The 16,908-nt window shown below is 34.9% G+C and overlaps 7 protein-coding genes across 7 annotated transcripts; 5 read left to right on the top strand and 2 right to left on the bottom strand. All coding sequences in view use genetic code 12, as the record gives it.

The window, feature by feature from the left end:
* Positions 1-18: 18 nt before the first annotated feature.
* Positions 19-1,698, top strand: CD36_29110 (conserved hypothetical protein; the record flags this gene model as incomplete). Its single annotated transcript, XM_002421902.1, has 1 exon — positions 19-1,698. The coding sequence occupies one exon, from the start codon at positions 19-21 to the stop codon at positions 1,696-1,698; it is 1,680 nt and encodes a 559-aa protein (XP_002421947.1).
* A 116-nt stretch (positions 1,699-1,814) lies between these two features.
* CD36_29090 (glucose transporter of the major facilitator superfamily, putative) lies at positions 1,815-3,752 on the bottom strand (the record flags this gene model as incomplete). Its single annotated transcript, XM_002421901.1, has 1 exon — positions 1,815-3,752. The coding sequence occupies one exon, from the start codon at positions 3,750-3,752 to the stop codon at positions 1,815-1,817; it is 1,938 nt and encodes a 645-aa protein (XP_002421946.1).
* A 1,956-nt stretch (positions 3,753-5,708) lies between these two features.
* Positions 5,709-6,188, top strand: CD36_29080 (conserved hypothetical protein; the record flags this gene model as incomplete). Its single annotated transcript, XM_002421900.1, has 1 exon — positions 5,709-6,188. One exon carries the CDS (start codon positions 5,709-5,711, stop codon positions 6,186-6,188), a length of 480 nt encoding a protein of 159 aa, XP_002421945.1.
* Positions 6,189-7,454: 1,266 nt separating this feature from the next.
* On the top strand, positions 7,455-10,166 carry CD36_29060 (DNA replication licensing factor, putative; the record flags this gene model as incomplete). The annotated part of the gene is made up of 1 exon (XM_002421899.1): positions 7,455-10,166. One exon carries the CDS (start codon positions 7,455-7,457, stop codon positions 10,164-10,166), a length of 2,712 nt encoding a protein of 903 aa, XP_002421944.1.
* A 472-nt stretch (positions 10,167-10,638) lies between these two features.
* Positions 10,639-12,111, top strand: CD36_29050 (ubiquitin-like-specific protease, putative; the record flags this gene model as incomplete). The annotated part of the gene is made up of 1 exon (XM_002421898.1): positions 10,639-12,111. The coding sequence occupies one exon, from the start codon at positions 10,639-10,641 to the stop codon at positions 12,109-12,111; it is 1,473 nt and encodes a 490-aa protein (XP_002421943.1).
* A 66-nt stretch (positions 12,112-12,177) lies between these two features.
* Positions 12,178-14,781, bottom strand: CD36_29040 (integral inner mitochondrial membrane protein with similarity to exonucleases, putative; the record flags this gene model as incomplete). Its single annotated transcript, XM_002421897.1, has 1 exon — positions 12,178-14,781. The coding sequence occupies one exon, from the start codon at positions 14,779-14,781 to the stop codon at positions 12,178-12,180; it is 2,604 nt and encodes an 867-aa protein (XP_002421942.1).
* Positions 14,782-15,449: 668 nt separating this feature from the next.
* Positions 15,450-16,467, top strand: CD36_29030 (serine/threonine-protein phosphatase catalytic subunit, putative; the record flags this gene model as incomplete). Its single annotated transcript, XM_002421896.1, has 2 exons — positions 15,450-15,466; positions 15,564-16,467. 2 exons carry the CDS (start codon positions 15,450-15,452, stop codon positions 16,465-16,467), a joined length of 921 nt encoding a protein of 306 aa, XP_002421941.1.
* Between the last annotated feature and the right edge of the window lie 441 nt (positions 16,468-16,908).

Below are 16,908 nucleotides of genomic sequence, written 5' to 3'. Positions count from 1 at the left end.
CAACAAATTGAACTTAGAATGAGCTCAAGATATTTATTACGAACCCGTAGTAGGGTATTATTTAAACCACGAAATACAACAATAACAACAACAACACATGCCAACTTTGTTTTGCGTCGGCAATTCTCACAATATAATTATAATCGAACCTATGCTGCCTACAATCAACCGAAAACACCATTCTGGAAAAAACTTGTATATGCGACATTAGGACTAGGTATTATTTCTGGGTATGTTTATTATATGTGGTGGCCTAAACATACTTTCCCGAGTTCGATTGCCAAGTTTTTGCGTAAGGGGTTATGGGCAGAAAGTGATCGTGGGGAATTTGATTATCAATTAGCATTGAAATATTATTTGCAGGCATTGGAGCATGCAAATGAAATAGGATTGGATCCATTAAGTGATGAATATACCGGGATACAGTTAAAAATTGGTGAAATGTTTGAAAGGTTGAATATGTTAACAGATGCAGCATATATTTATAATGAAATTGCCACATTATACTTGACAGTTTTAACTGCGCCTCGTGATTCCCCTGAGGGACAAAGAATTAAAGACCGTAAACATCGTCGTCATTTAATACAGAAGGATTTGAGAATTGCCATTAAATTGGTATCGTTAAATCCTACCAACCCGCTGTTAGCTAAAGCGATACTTATTACCCATTTAATAATTGCACAAGATGAAGTGAATAAACGTATGGGATCGTCAATATCTTCAGCAAATAAATTGAATTTGGTTAACAAGATTGACCCCAATAACAAACTGGTTTCCAATAATTCAAATGGAGCCTATACGGCAATTTTAGATAATGATACTATAGTGATTACAAATAACAAAACTGGTGAAGAAAGTAGAATCAAGAAAACTCCAGAAGTTTGGGAACCTTTTACCGATGAGTTTTTCAACGCCATGGATTTATTGAGTGCCGTTTGTATTACTGCTGGTGATTTATCCATGGCTACCAAAGTGAAAATTGCCATGAACGAATCAATGTTATTAGCTGATATTGAACCATCAAAAATGTTATTGTCACAATGTAATTTAGGATCTTTGCTCTATATGCAAGCTGAAGAATTAGAGGCACAAGAAATATCAATGACAAGGAGGTTTTCTGAACTTTCTGGTATTGAATATGATCAATTGTTAGAAACACAACAACAACAACAACAAATACAATTACAACAATTAGAGAAAAACTCTGAAGATAAATCAAATTTAAATTCCAAATCCAATTCCAAGTTGATTATGGAAAAACTAAGAAAAACTGTGCCGCTACTGGATCAAGAAGCCTTAGCTACGGTGACAAAGTCCCGTTCTGTTTGCTTGCAATTGGCAATTAAATCGTATGAGTCAGTATTACAATTTGCAAAATCTTTCCCACAAGATTTCATTAAACAGCATAATGAAATCAGTGAGACAGTAGCATTAGCAACATATGGTTTGGGAGTTATTAATTTGCATTTGAGTCATTATGATAAAGCTGAACGATTATTGCGTGAATCTAGAGTAAGAGCCAAAGCATGTGATTATGGAACATTACTACCAATGATTGAAAAAGAATTGGAAAAACTATTTAATGAAAAAAAGTTGTTACTGCAAAATGCTGATGGCGATGATGGTAATCACTCAAAGTTAATGAAAAAGAAACATTCTTTACATGACATTGAAATGGACATAACTTTGAATAAATAAATGAATACAATAAATACAAATTGTTTTATATAAACATCCACATCTTATGCAATGTTTTATATATAGATGAGAATGGAATAAAATAGCAATAACAAAAAAAAAAAAAAAAGTCTAGTCTATTGTTGTAATAATCTACTTTCTTCATCATTGGTATGACCCTTTTTCGAAAATAACCAATGGAATGTAGCAATAAATGCATTAGGTTCAGCTTGTTTTTGAACTTTATACTTAAGAATTTCTTCCAATGAAGGTGGTTCGATTTCTTGAACAATATCTGATTGGGAACCACCAAATCCCGAATCCAATGAGAGAGCATCAGCTGTATCTGATTTGACTGGTTTGATGTTATTTGTAGTGGTAGCAGCGATACTGGTAGGCATTGGAGGTGGTGCGGCCCCAGTGATAATTCCATCCAATTGTTGATTACTGTTGCTAGTGGGGTTTCTTGCCATTGATGCTGCTGATTGATGAATTGAATCAATGGCTCCGGATACTGAACCTGCTATTGCAGGGGTTGAATCATTGGTTATTGATGTTCTTCTATTGGATTCAGCAGTTGCACCATAATTGAAGATACTACTACTACTACTTCCACCAACACTTCCAGAAGCATGGTGAGAGAATATGGATGATTTATCATCAAAAACTGAACCCATTTCTTCCAACGATAAACCTTTTGTTTCTGGGAATAAATACCAAACCGCGAAAAACGAAATAAAACATGAAACAGCAGGGATGAAATAAGTTTTCCATTTAATTTGATCTAATAAAATAGGCGATGCCAACCCCACAACAAAATTAGAAAACCAATTAGTTGCTGTTGCTAAGGCAGCACCTTTTGAACGAACAGATAATGGTAATACTTCAGCGGGCAATAACCAACCAATACCACCCCAAGAAAACCCGAAACCAAAATTAGAAATAATAATGCTTGTAACCACGATGGTGGAAGTATATTCATTGTTTAGAGAAAGGGAATAACCAGCGATACAAAATGGAATACCCATGATTAAAGCTCCACTCATCAACAATGGTTTTCTGCCCCAAGAATCAACCAAATACCATGGAGGAATAGTACTTATGACATAAATGATACCATTAATACCTGTCATAAACACTGCTTGTCTACCGACCCAACCAGCTTCTTCAAAAATCATAGGGGCATAATATGAAATAAGATTGATCCCATTTAATTGAGCAAACATTAATCCAAAGCAAGCCACCGATAATCTTTTAGCATAACGCTTGAACAAGTATTCATATGATCTTTCACCACCTTCAATTCTATCAATCAATACTGATTCCTTAATGTTTCTATATTCACTCATTGCGTGATCATCTTCAACGTCACCATCGGCGTATAAATCGGCAATGACGATCATTCCTTCTAAATCATGATCATGATTCAATAACCATCTTGGAGTTTCAACAACAATAAAAGTACCTAACCATAACACAACTCCTAATAAGAATTGTATAATCAAAGGTGCCTTCCAACTATAATCACTTTCAAGGTAAGAAAAGGCATAATCTAACCAAATACCAATGGCATAACCAATAATATTCCCAGTAAATTCAACACAGGCATAAAATCCACGAGCTTCTGCCGGACTAATTTCCGATTGAAACATTGGAACAACAGTGGTTAAGAATCCAATACCAAACCCACCAAGTAATCTACCAATACATAAAATAAACATATTAGGTGAAATACATTGAATAAATCCCCCAATATAGAAAAATACTGCTCCATAACGAGTGGCCCGTTTTCTTCCAACTAAATCACCAACTTTGCCGGCAATAATTGATGAAAATAGTGCTCCAATCTCTAAAATAGCAATCATAAACCCAATTTCTGTTGGTGTAGGATTATGATAATATTCTTTGAAATACTTGTTAGTAATAATGGGGGCGTAAACAGATTGTTCAAACCCCATTACTAAAATCCCAAGGGTCACAAAAAATGTGGTAAAGTTTAGTAATGCTTTTCCCACAAGAATTGACTCCTTGATTTGTACATGGTGATGAAGATGGGGTTCAGTCAATTCCGACATGGTTGTTTAGGTTTTAATGATGATTTACTTGTTTATTGATAAACGGTATATTAATTGAAGACGTTGTTGTGAATGTGGTTATAATTTAGTAATTGATATTGTGAAAAGGAAAAATACGTTGAGGATCAACTGTTTTTTTTTTTTTTTGGTTGTTGTTGTACTGGACGATTAAGCAACCAGAGGATCTTCTTTAATTATTGTTGTTGAACAATTTAGATCTGATTTTGTTGATAGCAAGATTGGGTGAGATTTACACGACTCCAGGTTAAATCAGAGTCTATTTGTTACCGCGGGGGGGATGAACGATCTATCGTCTATAGAGAAAGAATAAGTCAGGCAGACCACATCAACTTGTTTCCTAATTTTGATGCTTGACACCTTTAAATATTACTATTGTGTACAAGATCCTCAATTGGTAACTCTTTTGCAGAGAGCAGGAAGAAAATATGTAGAATTTCGGGGTTCTCATGATAAATGTTGGTAGACAAAAAGATTTTCAAGTAAATAGAAACACCTAAAATGTGGGGTTGGCCAGCATTTATGGTCACGGTTTACTCTCTGAAGTAGTACTTCTTGACAACATGCGTATTTCAAGTTGTTTCTTAGATTGAAATGCCAATTACAACAATCAATCATACAAGGTCTAAATCAAACACAAGTGTTGGCTGTATGCAGTACATGACATCATAACAATAAACCAAAACAAAACAAAAAAGGATTAAGGTTAACCAAATTTTGCAACTTGTGAAACTGACATGGTTAACCTAAAAAGCCATACATGCAAACAAGTCAAACTCTAAATATATATGTCATATAGATAGTTGGAAAGGAAAGCATGACAAGTACTAAAGTTTGATATTATTTACGAGACCTGTTTTTTTTTTTGGATAAGAATTCATTACCAATAAGAGTTAAAATTTCAATTATGCTTGTCATAGATTGTAACCAAATATTTATCTAAATATAAACCCTAATAATATTCATAATCAGTTAAACATCCCAAGAAAAACCGAAAAAGAAAAGATAAAGAAAATAATTGCAAACTATTTACAAAAAAAGAAAGGAGAATAATATGCCACTCACTGTAATTATATGCACGTGCCCTGTTGATATTGTCATGATTATTATTACTATCTTGTCATTCTCTCTTAGGGTCTCGTTATAATGGAAATATTATACTACTAATTTTCTTGATTTATTATACTTGGCTATTTATTTGATGATTTCATGGAGTTAACAGAGAGAATTATAAATTACACCATTGATAATCTTTATAATTCCGTGATATCACTTGTTTCTTTTTGATATTTCCTATATTGCTCTTAATATATTGATTCCCAAAGTCGATATAATTTGTATATATATAAATAGGTAGTTTATAACTGTTTCTAGCTGAATTCAAATTAACCACACTGACAAAAAAACATCCTTTTATATCTTTTTGATTGAATCAATTTTGTGTTCAAAATTTTCAATCTCAATTATAAATCCTTTTAGTTTTATTTCACAAACAACATCCGAAAGTCTTCATCGAAGAAGAGAAGAAAAAAAAATATTTCAAAACGAAAACTCATTTTCATCATCATCACCAATTAGAAAGCAAAAACATACAAACAAAGTTATAGATTGTGTAATAATAATACGACACAACAATTATCATCATTCAAGTTACATTATCAGGCTTTGTTTTTGTTGCAACAATCGTGAAACCTAATTACATAAGCAATATTGTTCAATTCCCTATATTTGCATTTATTCACACATTAATTGTTTTCCCCTCCTCCTCCTACCACCATCACCGGAAATAGAAGAATTGAAAATAAACTAACACTTATTTTAAAGTCTAAAATTACCTTTTTTTTGTTTCATAATTTCAATTATTCTTTGCCGTACTATAAATATTACCACAACTTCCCTCTCTTCCCTCCTTTCTTTGTTTTTAATTTTATTTTCATTATGATATCTACTTTATCATCATCGATAACAACTTCCACCCACAAATTGGAAAATCCAATAGATTCACAAAGAAAAAGACATAAACATACAATGCAATCCATGTCATCTAGTACTCATCATCCACATTTTCAATTGTCTAAAAACAATGAAAATGTCAACGATGAACAACAACAACATCATCAAGCCGAATATATAAGTACTGGAACTTCTTTACATAACACCAATAATGGAACATTTACTCCCATTACTCAAACCCATTCTCATGAATATCTTATGATGATGGGTGAAGAATCCAATAGCAATAAGCTTGATATAGAAATGATTACTGAAGATAAATTTTTCCAACCACAACAGAATATTGAAAAACCTAAATATGAAGAATGTCCTTGTGGTCATTTACATGGACCTGGCCAAGGAAATCATCATGATATTCATGCTGTTGGATTATCTGATTTCCCTTTATTAAGAGGTCCAGATTAATAAATAATTCCGTATAGTAACTACCATTAGTTTTTGGTTTGGTTAAATAATATTTGTTAGTGAAAAATTTATAATTACAATTTTTTTATGTATATTAATTGGGGTAAGTATTTAATAAATGTATAGAGCGAATAAAGAAGAAAGAAAGAAAGCAATCAGATAATGTAATTTGACTGTAGAAATGTAATATTATTGGAGATTTTGAAGTTTCATCTTCATTCTCATCTCTTCGGAGTTTTCTTTTTTTTTTTTTCAGTTTTGTTTTGTTTTGTTTTGTGCGCGTGGGCGCAGGAAGACGGATGTAAATGCAATGAGCGGTGATAACATTCATCCCCTCCTCTCCTCCTAAATTTGCCCCCGTGTAATTTGAATTGATATAAATCTGACAGGAAAAAAAATAAATCCACAACCAATAAAATAAAGAAAAAAGGAGGGGAAGAGACAAATACACACTCTATCCACCACCACTTTACTTTATTTTGTTGGTTATGAAATAACAATAGCAATATCAACGTGGCTATTTGTTTGATTTATTTTGCTTGTATCTTTAAACATTAAAACTGAAACAAACAAGGACCCAATCAACGAATCAACCAAACCACGTTGTCTACAAGTATTGAGACACAAGATATAAGAAAAAAACTGTAAATCAAAATATGTTTATTGGAATTTAATATTTTTTTGGAAATACGGGAGTGGTAATAGCAATACACAAGTTTTATCTACTCTAAGCATAATAACAAGTGTCAAATTTACCACGTTAGTTATCAAGAATGAATTCTGTTAAAGAAATTACAAAACGTGGTAACACACACAACACCAAATCCATTTTCTTTATGAATACTATACTTGCTATAGCTTTCTATTTAACCAATAAGCATTTATTACATGATTAACACTAGAAATCGAACGTTCCAGCTATTCAATAATAAGATTTCAGTATCAGTATCAGTGATAGTTGGTAGTTGGTAGTAGTGGTTCTAAATAATCATTACATAAATAATCCTATATATAACCATTTACGTGTCTTTTTTTTCAAAGAGTTTAATTTAACCCAATTAAGAAATCCAATTACGTACATTTCACGTCCTCATTTTTCTTCTTCTCCCCTTTTGTCTAGTGGTGTTGCGCGTTAAGTTATTTTTTTCACTCTCACCATCAATATCATGCCAAAAAACCGAAAAGAAAAAAAGCTCTAATTCTTATATTTCTTTCTTTCTTTTGTCATTTCAATTTTATAAAACAATTCAACCAAACTAACTAATCATGTCAACTCCACCAGCTGGCTCATCATATCGTGATAATAATCGAAGAAGAAAAAGATCACCTTACGACGACGACGGTGAGGATGATGACAACAACATCGATAGATCTTCAATCCATCAACCATCATCACCACCATTAGGATCTTCGCCTAATCCTCACCAACAATTACCTTCTTCTCCAGCTATACCATTTGACACAGCTTTAGACGATGATGATATAGAAGAAATTGTTCACAATGACATACAAGATTTGAATCCATCGGACCAAGATTCCGAAGAAGAAGGGGACGATTTAATGGAAAATTTGGAACAAGATTATCGAGCCAATCCAGAACAAGATCATTATGATTTGGGTGATGGGAATATTGATGATACTGGTGATTATGAAGAAATGGATGCTGCCACCAGAAGAAGAATTGATCAACAATTAAACCGTCGTGATGCCATTTTAAATAACGCTAATCGTTCTCGAAGAGGAGCATTTTTAGATGATAATGAGGATGAGGATGAAGATGATGAAGGAGAAGATAGTATGGGTCAATTTGGATTACCTATTCAAAGAAGAAGAAGAAGAGAACACCACGATGAAGATCAAGATGATTTAATGGATGATGTAGAAATAGATCCATTCAACGAAGAATTATCATTGGAAAGTTTGAGTGATGTCAAAGCTCCTAGTATCACTGAATGGATATTACAACCAGCTGTGAGTAGGTCTATTGCTAGAGAATTGAAATCATTCTTTTTAGAATATACCGATGCTAATGGTGATTCCGTTTACGGTAACAAAATGAGAACCCTTGGTGAAGTCAATGCTGAATCCCTTGAAGTAAGTTATAAAGACTTGGCTGATTCAAAAGCTATATTGGCATTATTTTTAGCAACTAGTCCAGAAGAAATGCTCAAGATTTTTGATATAGTTGCTATGGAGGCGGTCGAATTACATTATCCAAATTATTCACAAATTCATCAAGAAGTTCACGTTAGAATCACAGATTTCCCTAATATTTTAAACTTGCGTGATTTGCGTGAAAGTAATCTTAATCAATTGGTTAAAGTTTCTGGGGTTGTTACTAGAAGAACTGGCGTTTTCCCACAATTGAAATATGTTAAATTTGATTGTTTGAAATGTGGAGTGGTTTTGGGTCCATACGTACAAGATTCTAATACCGAAGTGAAAATTTCATTTTGTACCAATTGCCAAAGTAAAGGTCCTTTCAAATTGAATTCAGAAAAAACATTGTATAGAAATTACCAAAGAATCACTTTACAAGAAGCACCTGGTACAGTTCCAGCCGGTAGATTACCAAGACATCGTGAAGTTATTTTATTGTCTGATTTAGTTGATGTTGCTAAACCAGGCGAAGACGTTGAAGTTACTGGTATTTACAAGAATAATTACGACGGGAATTTAAATGCTAAGAATGGATTCCCTGTGTTTGCCACAATCTTGGAAGCCAATTCCATTAGAAGAAAAGAAAGTAGTGCGTTTATGGGTGGCAACAATTTGGTCAATATGTGGACTGATGAAGAAGTACGTGAGTTTAGAAAATTATCGCACGAAAAGGGCATTATTGATAAGATCATTGCCTCGATGGCTCCATCTATTTATGGGCATAAAGATATTAAAACCGCTCTTGCTTGTTCATTATTTGGTGGTGTTCCTAAAGATGTTAACGGGAAACTCTCCATTAGAGGCGACATTAATGTATTATTATTAGGGGATCCAGGTACTGCTAAATCCCAAATATTGAAATATGCTGAAAAAACTGCCAGTCGTGCTGTTTTCGCAACGGGACAAGGTGCATCAGCTGTTGGTCTTACAGCATCAGTTAGAAAGGATCCAATTACTCGTGAATGGACATTGGAAGGTGGAGCTTTGGTGCTTGCAGATAAGGGAACTTGTCTTATTGATGAATTTGATAAGATGAATGATCAAGATAGAACCTCTATTCATGAAGCTATGGAACAACAAAGTATATCTATTTCTAAAGCTGGTATTGTTACCACATTACATGCCAGATGTGCAGTTATTGCCGCAGCTAACCCTAATGGAGGTCGATACAACTCAACATTACCATTGCCAGAAAACGTTGATTTAACTTATCCAATTTTATCAAGATTTGACATCATGTGCATTGTACGAGATTTAGTCAACCCTGAATCCGATGAACGATTGGCTAGTTTTGTCATTGATTCCCATATGAGATCTCATCCTGCCAATGAGGAAGATATTTTGAATGATAGTAGTAGTAAAAGTGGTCAAAATGCCGAAGAAGACGAAAATATGGATGATGGAAATGGAGATCAAACAACTGCGGCAAGAACTCGATCAGAAAGAATTGAACAATTGAATAAACAAAAGGAACAAGAAATATCACCTATCCCACAAGATTTATTAATTAAATATATTCAATATGCTCGTGTTAAAGTTCAACCAAAATTACATCAAATGAATATGGATAAACTTGCTCGAGTGTACGCTGATTTAAGAAAAGAGGCAATCACAACTGGTTCTTACCCTATAACGGTTCGTCATTTAGAAAGTATTTTAAGAATTGCTGAAGCATTTGCTAAAATGAGATTATCAGAGTTTGTCAGTCAGAATGATTTGAATCGAGCCATTAAAGTGAGTATCGATAGTTTTATTGGTGCTCAAAAAGTGACGGTAAAACAAAAACTTAGAAGTAAATTTATGAAGTATACTTTGTAAGTAAAAGTGTGGTACTATTTATGCGGTTTTTATAGTTATTATTTTTGTTGTTGTCTGTATTATTATTGTTAGTTATACTCGGATTCAAGTAAATTTGTTTTAGATTGTTTGTTCTACATTTGGACACTTTTATAATCAATATACAAAGAAAAATTAGCAAGCTCCAGATTCGTAGGGTGGTACCAAAGAGAATCCAAGAATTCAAGTGCCTTCAGTTCTCAACGATCCAGAAGTAATAACCGTGGTTAGGATAAAAAAAGAACATTCAATATACTCGAAGGCATTAAGAGAAAATTGCATCAATTGATAAAGAAATTTGTCAAATTAAGTGTACAACGTAACAGTCAATCCACCAAAAAAGAGTCACGTGATGTCATTTTATATCAGATGAACAAATTGAAAGAAAAAAACAATAATAGCAAGCCTAACAAAGATTTCTTGCTTCTTCTTCTAACACACTGGACTTCACTAAATGAATCTGTCAACAAGTAACCCGCTAATATCGGATCAACGGGTAGAAATTAACGATGAATACGAACTAGAAAGTGGCCTGGAATGTAATCATAAAACCACTGACTCGTACATCTTTCGACTATTTTATAATATCTTGAAATACTTAAAAGCCTACATTTTATCAACTTTTATTCGACAAGCAAAACCGTCAATTCAACAACCAAACTCCGAGAAAAATAAAGAAGATGAATATATCAATTTATCCTCAGAATCAAGCTCCGATATAGAGATAATTGGTGTCAATTATAAACCAACAAATGACTTCCATTTAATTAACAACAAAACTACTACTCGAATTCAAAATAACAGTATACTAATAGATGACACGGAAGAAACTCCATTCAATATTGCCAATGACAATACGACATCTAACTTATTGAAACAATTGGCCCAAGATAGAATTAGAAACAGAAACGTTTCAGCAACTCAATATGGCACAAATTTATCAATTTCTAAACCTATCAAATACTCATCACTGGGATATCAGCAATGGCAAACACAAGAGGAAACAACTACAGCAGATTTTGATAAACAACAACAGCAACAACAAACTTTATTTGATATTGAACCTATTACGAACAAATATCAAGAATCAATATTAAACTATTATGTGCCAACAAAACCTTTATCAATAAATTCTTACTCGGTATTAGATAATGTCATATCAAATTTTTATATTGATAAAATTTCATCAATTTATCATAAAAGTCATGAAACATTGCAACAGCTAGTTACTAAGGAAAGAATTGATTCTCAAAGTAAAATCCAAACATTACCTTCAGAACATCTAAATCAAGTTTTAAAAATTTGGTCAAACAATTCTCGTCAATTAATTGTTGAAAACTATCTGATTGAAATATATACTCATGATTTACATACTTTAAAAGATTCCAAATGGTTAAATGATAATATTATTGATTATTATTTCAATTTAATAATGAAAGCAAACCCCAATGTATTTGGCTGGACAACTCATTTTTATACTACGTTAGCACAACGAGGGTATCAAGGGGTAGCACGATGGGCCAAGCGGAAAAAAATCAATGTTTTCGCTATGGAAAAGATTTTAACCCCAATAAATATTGGTAATATGCATTGGGCATTAGCTGTTATTGATAATATAAAGAAAACAATCACTTACTACGATTCTTTGGGAGGATCACGTAATTCAGGCAACCCTCAAGCTGTACAAACTTTGGCACGGTATATGAAAGAAGAGGCTAAGAGATTGGGGGTGACAGGAAATGAATATAGATTGATTCCTCACACCGAAGCCCCACAACAGAAAAATGGATCAGATTGTGGTGTTTTTACTTGTACTGCTGCTAGATATATTTCTGCCAACAAACTTTTATCTTATAGCCAAAACGATATGAAAATTATTCGCAGACGGATGGTCTATGAAATTATAGATAATTGTTTACTAGATTAATAACTTGTTTATATTTATATACATTTAGGCAATTATATGTACAAGGCCACGCCACATCCACTTCTTTCAAAACTTTATTCCTAAAAACGATTTGCCGTCTGTTTTACCCGTATAACTCGCAACATCTGCAGCTTGCTTTTCCAAATCCAAGATCTTTTTGTTAGACGCTTCAATTTTCTGTGACACATAATCGATTCTACCATCCACTTTACCAATTTTGTAGATTCTCTCCAACTCCTCTTCCAATTTCTGAATCTTGGCGACCTCAAGTGATATCAACCGTCCAATGTACTCGGTCTCGTACAACTTCCAAATTCGCAAGTCACTGATGATATTCGCAAACGCCGCCTTAAATAATGGTCGACCCGTGGATATCTTATCCAACACCCCCTTATCACGCTTCAAGGATATCAAATCGTACTTCTCCAATGTCGTCAAAATTTCTAATGTTTCCTTCGATACTTTGAACAATGGCAGCTTCACCAACTCACTGTAGCTGATGGTGTCACATTCAGACAACAACTTCATAATGAGCCACACCTGTGATGGGTCCCAGTTGCTGTCTCCAGCCCCAAATTTGTGATGGCTGTTCAAGAAAAACGTGTTTATCAACTCAGCAGCCTGAGAAATCATCTCGTTGATTGCTTGCTGCGGGCTCTCCCCAGACTTGATACGTCTAATAAACGATTGCAAGTCCAACATTCTACCACCCAAAGGCTCAAGGCATTGGTCCAAAGTGCTTGTATCTTTCACCTTAAGCACATCGCAAACGTACTGCCTCGAGCTGGATATGGATGCATCTGAAAGCGAAATGTCCTTGAAAACCTGGTTTGGCAAAGCATCATTTAAAAGCTGGAGCGACCCAACATCTGCTGTCAAAAATATCACATGTGCTGTATTGTTCTGCACAAGCCCAGATGCCCAGTCTGCAATCAAAGGAGGAATAAAATCGTTCAGCAGCACGTCAGCACGACGACTGTACTTGTTCAACACAATTATTGGCTTGGCTTCAGGATGCTGTTGCAAGAATTGATCTTCTTTAAGGACCTCTATTTTCTCGTCGTCCTTCAATCTCTTGTTTCTTCTCTCGACACTCTTGACGTATTTGTTGTACTCGTTAATGGTGATTTTCCGAATCGCCTGCGTCGCCAACAGAAACATGTTTTTGATTTGCGTCTCTTTGCTCTCACTCAAGCCCGACTTCTGCCCAGTTAATCCTTGCACTCCCAAATCAACAAAGCGTGACACCGTGTTGGTCCAGGTGAAAACTGGAAAGTACCCCAATTGTGACGCAGTCGTGTCTATCAAATTGTTGTCTGACCGTGCCTTACCCAACTGGTCACATTCAAGCACCAAGACTTTTTTGCTTAACCGTTCGTCCGATCCCAAACTGTGCTCCAACACAAACTCCTCTTTGCCAGACCCTTGTGGCCCCTTGACAATGATAAATGTGTTGGCGTTCTCCATGATCCATAACTGTAGCTGCTTTGACTTTTCGTATCTTTCTATCCAAAACATGTTGCTCTCATTCTTTAGGTCACAAACTGATTGTCCATCAGCAATGTTTGAACCGTTGCTAGTATCGCCTTCCTCGGAGCAGGTCAGTCCTGTAACCTCCTGGATTTGGCTATCAATGTAGTCATAACTACTGTACACCCATCCGATAATAGTCCTGTAAGGAATGTAAAGGTACTTGAACCATCTGCTCTCTTTAAACTGGTCAAATGATTTCCTGTTGTGGAGAATCTTGTACTCGATAAACCATTCCCGGATAGGGTCAAATATCAAAACAGCAAACGTGGCCAAAAGCGCAATCAACACCGGGATGGCAATTTTGGTGTGGTTGGAGATCAACAGAACCAAGAAATTCGATCTTTTAATGGCAACATACTGAATGTGAAGCGTGGTCTTGCCGCCATTCAACACCATACCCGTGATACAGTGCTTAGCACAAATTGCAGCTCTCGTGCTGTGAAAGTATACGAATGCCTCGGTGGCACCTGGTTCGATCTCATTGATCAACCCGTATCGACGGAACAACACATACAACTCTTCCTCGGTCAATGGATCACCTTCAAACTTTACCGAGAGCTTGGGGCTGGGGAACCGGCGCAAGTCTTCAATCCATGGTGTACCTTTTACAGAGTACACTTTTGGTGCATTTCTCCAGATTTCATGGAAGAGTCTTGTGAGGATGTTGCTATTGACTCTTTCCCGCTCGTTCCTCTCCACGTTCTCTCGTACCTCTTCAATAAATTGAGTGGCAGGGACCCCTGGAGGGTATTTGAATTTGACAAACGCCCCACAATCTCTTTTGAGTGGGACAAACTCAGTGATGTTGGCAGTGGTGGGCAACGGCGACGACAAGTCCCATACTTTCTGTTTCAACTTCTCATTGTCGTAGGTGGTGCTCCAAGGTAAAGAGAATCGAGACAAATATTGCTTAACAACATTTTTTGATGTCGTGAATGGGTATATGTGGTCGTAGTACAACAACACTTCGTTGTGTGTTTTATCGATAACCCCGGTGGCGGAGGCCGAGTTATCGGACTCGGTGGTGTCAGATTCCTTTTTCAATTTCTCAAGATCGGTAGAGTAATACCGGCATGATGGGGATATGAAAATTGGTTTTGGCAACCTTAATTGCAGTCTCAATGTTCGAATAATCATTGATAGATAGAAGCAATGGCTATCTGTTGGCTAGTGGATGAAAAGATACCTAAGGGAGCAATCAAAAAAAAAAAAAGAAAACACAATAATTCCTCCCTCCCCCACACAGTTAAATAATATTTTTGTAAAAAGAAAACCGCGAGATTTTTATTTAAAATGTTAAGATTGATTATGACTTGATTCATATCTTGAACACAAATTACTGAGTACAAATGCGTTGACTCATATACGCTAAAGTACGATGGTTTTATGAAAGATTACAACGAAAGGATTAATAAAAAGTTGTTTTTATTTTATTTGAATTGCCATGCTGCAATAAATATTCATGATATAAATTAAGGATTGCGCGGAATAAATTGAAATACAATGCTCAGTTTTAATAAACCTTATAAAAATTAAACAATTAGGAGTATTAATATCTTGTATAATTAATTAAAAGGACAAAAGAACCTCAATAGTTCAACCTGAAGCTGGAAACATCCATTAGTATGACATGAATAGGTTGAATTTAATTTTCCTGCATATGGGATATTGCCTCAGTCAAGAACTTCTGCGCGGATTATCAAAGAATTACCAGAACAAAAGAAAATAAAATAGCTTCCAACCGCGACACGTTCAATAAACTCTATCCTACTGTTGCCATCCATACAATATACAAACATTGAAGCATGCTAAATCTAGATGAGTATGTATTTATGCTGCTGCTTTTTTTTTCTTTGATGTGCTCTATCCAGGGTTCTGTGTTTGTTTTGGGAAAGTATACTAACTTATATCCTTTGAAGCACGATTGAAAACATCAAACAATGTAAACACATACCTGAAGAAGATGTTGAAGAGTTATGTACCAAAGTGATAGAATTGTTGATTGAAGAGGCAAACATTCAGCACGTAGATACACCAGTCACTATATGTGGTGATATACACGGACAACTACATGATTTAATTACACTTTTTAAAACAGGGGGAGAACTACCAGACACGCGGTATTTATTTCTTGGAGATTTTGTTGATCGAGGGTTTTATTCGTTTGAAAGTTTTTTATTATTGATAAGTTTAAAATTACGATATCCTGATCGAATAACATTGATTAGAGGGAATCATGAAAGTCGGCAAATAACCACGGTTTATGGGTTTTATGATGAATGTTTGCGCAAATATGGATCAATAAATGTGTGGCGATATTGTTGTGAAGTGTTTGATTACTTATCATTAGGGGCAATTGTTGGTGGATCACAAGGGGTATTTTGTATTCATGGAGGGTTGAGTCCAGAAATCGATACAGTTGATCAGATACGGGTATTGGATCGAAAGAAAGAAGTGCCACATGAAGGTGGAATGTGCGATTTGTTGTGGTCAGATCCTGAGTTAGTCAATGGGTGGTCAATTAGTCCGCGAGGTGCTGGCTATTTGTTTGGTGAAAACGAAGTTAATAAATTTTTGCACGATAACAATATTTCATTGATTGCAAGAGCTCATCAGTTGGTTATGGAGGGATATAAGGAAATGTTCAATCAAGGATTAGTGACTGTATGGTCAGCTCCTAATTATTGTTATCGTTGTGGTAATGTTGCCAGTGTTTTAACAATTGGGGATGATTTATCAAGAGAGTATAAAGTATTTGAAGCGTCGCCACATGATATTGGATCAATTCCTTCCAGGAAACCCCCAGTTGAATATTTTATATAGAATGTGTCCACTACGATCAGCGTAATAGGTTTTTTTCCAAGTACTGTATTAAATATAAATGTATTATTCTTAGTTGTTTGTGTTATGGATTCATTCTAGTTTTGAACGAGACGCGTTTTTGTGTACCCAAACATAAATTTTATCATTTGCATGTACACCACCACCACCACCCAAGATCTGAATTATAGAATCTCCACATGACGTATCAATAAGCCCGACAATAGTTTTCTCTTGGACTTCAACCTTGATCGTTAACTTTTTAGCGCCAGACTTGGCAAAGCAAAGGATCGACATTATTCTTTGAAATCCATCAAAAAACAAAAAAAAAAAAAAATAATTAAAAGTAAACGAATGAGCTTTAAAATTGCCAGTGTGTGATATGTGGTAGTAAGAGTTATTGAAACTGTGGTGAATAGTGTTAATGGACAGTTTTTTAAAGAG

This window comes from Candida dubliniensis, chromosome R (assembly GCF_000026945.1).
Source record: "Candida dubliniensis CD36 chromosome R, complete sequence".
NCBI lineage: Eukaryota > Fungi > Ascomycota > Pichiomycetes > Serinales > Debaryomycetaceae > Candida > Candida dubliniensis.
This window is presented reverse-complemented; position numbering and strand designations above follow the sequence as displayed.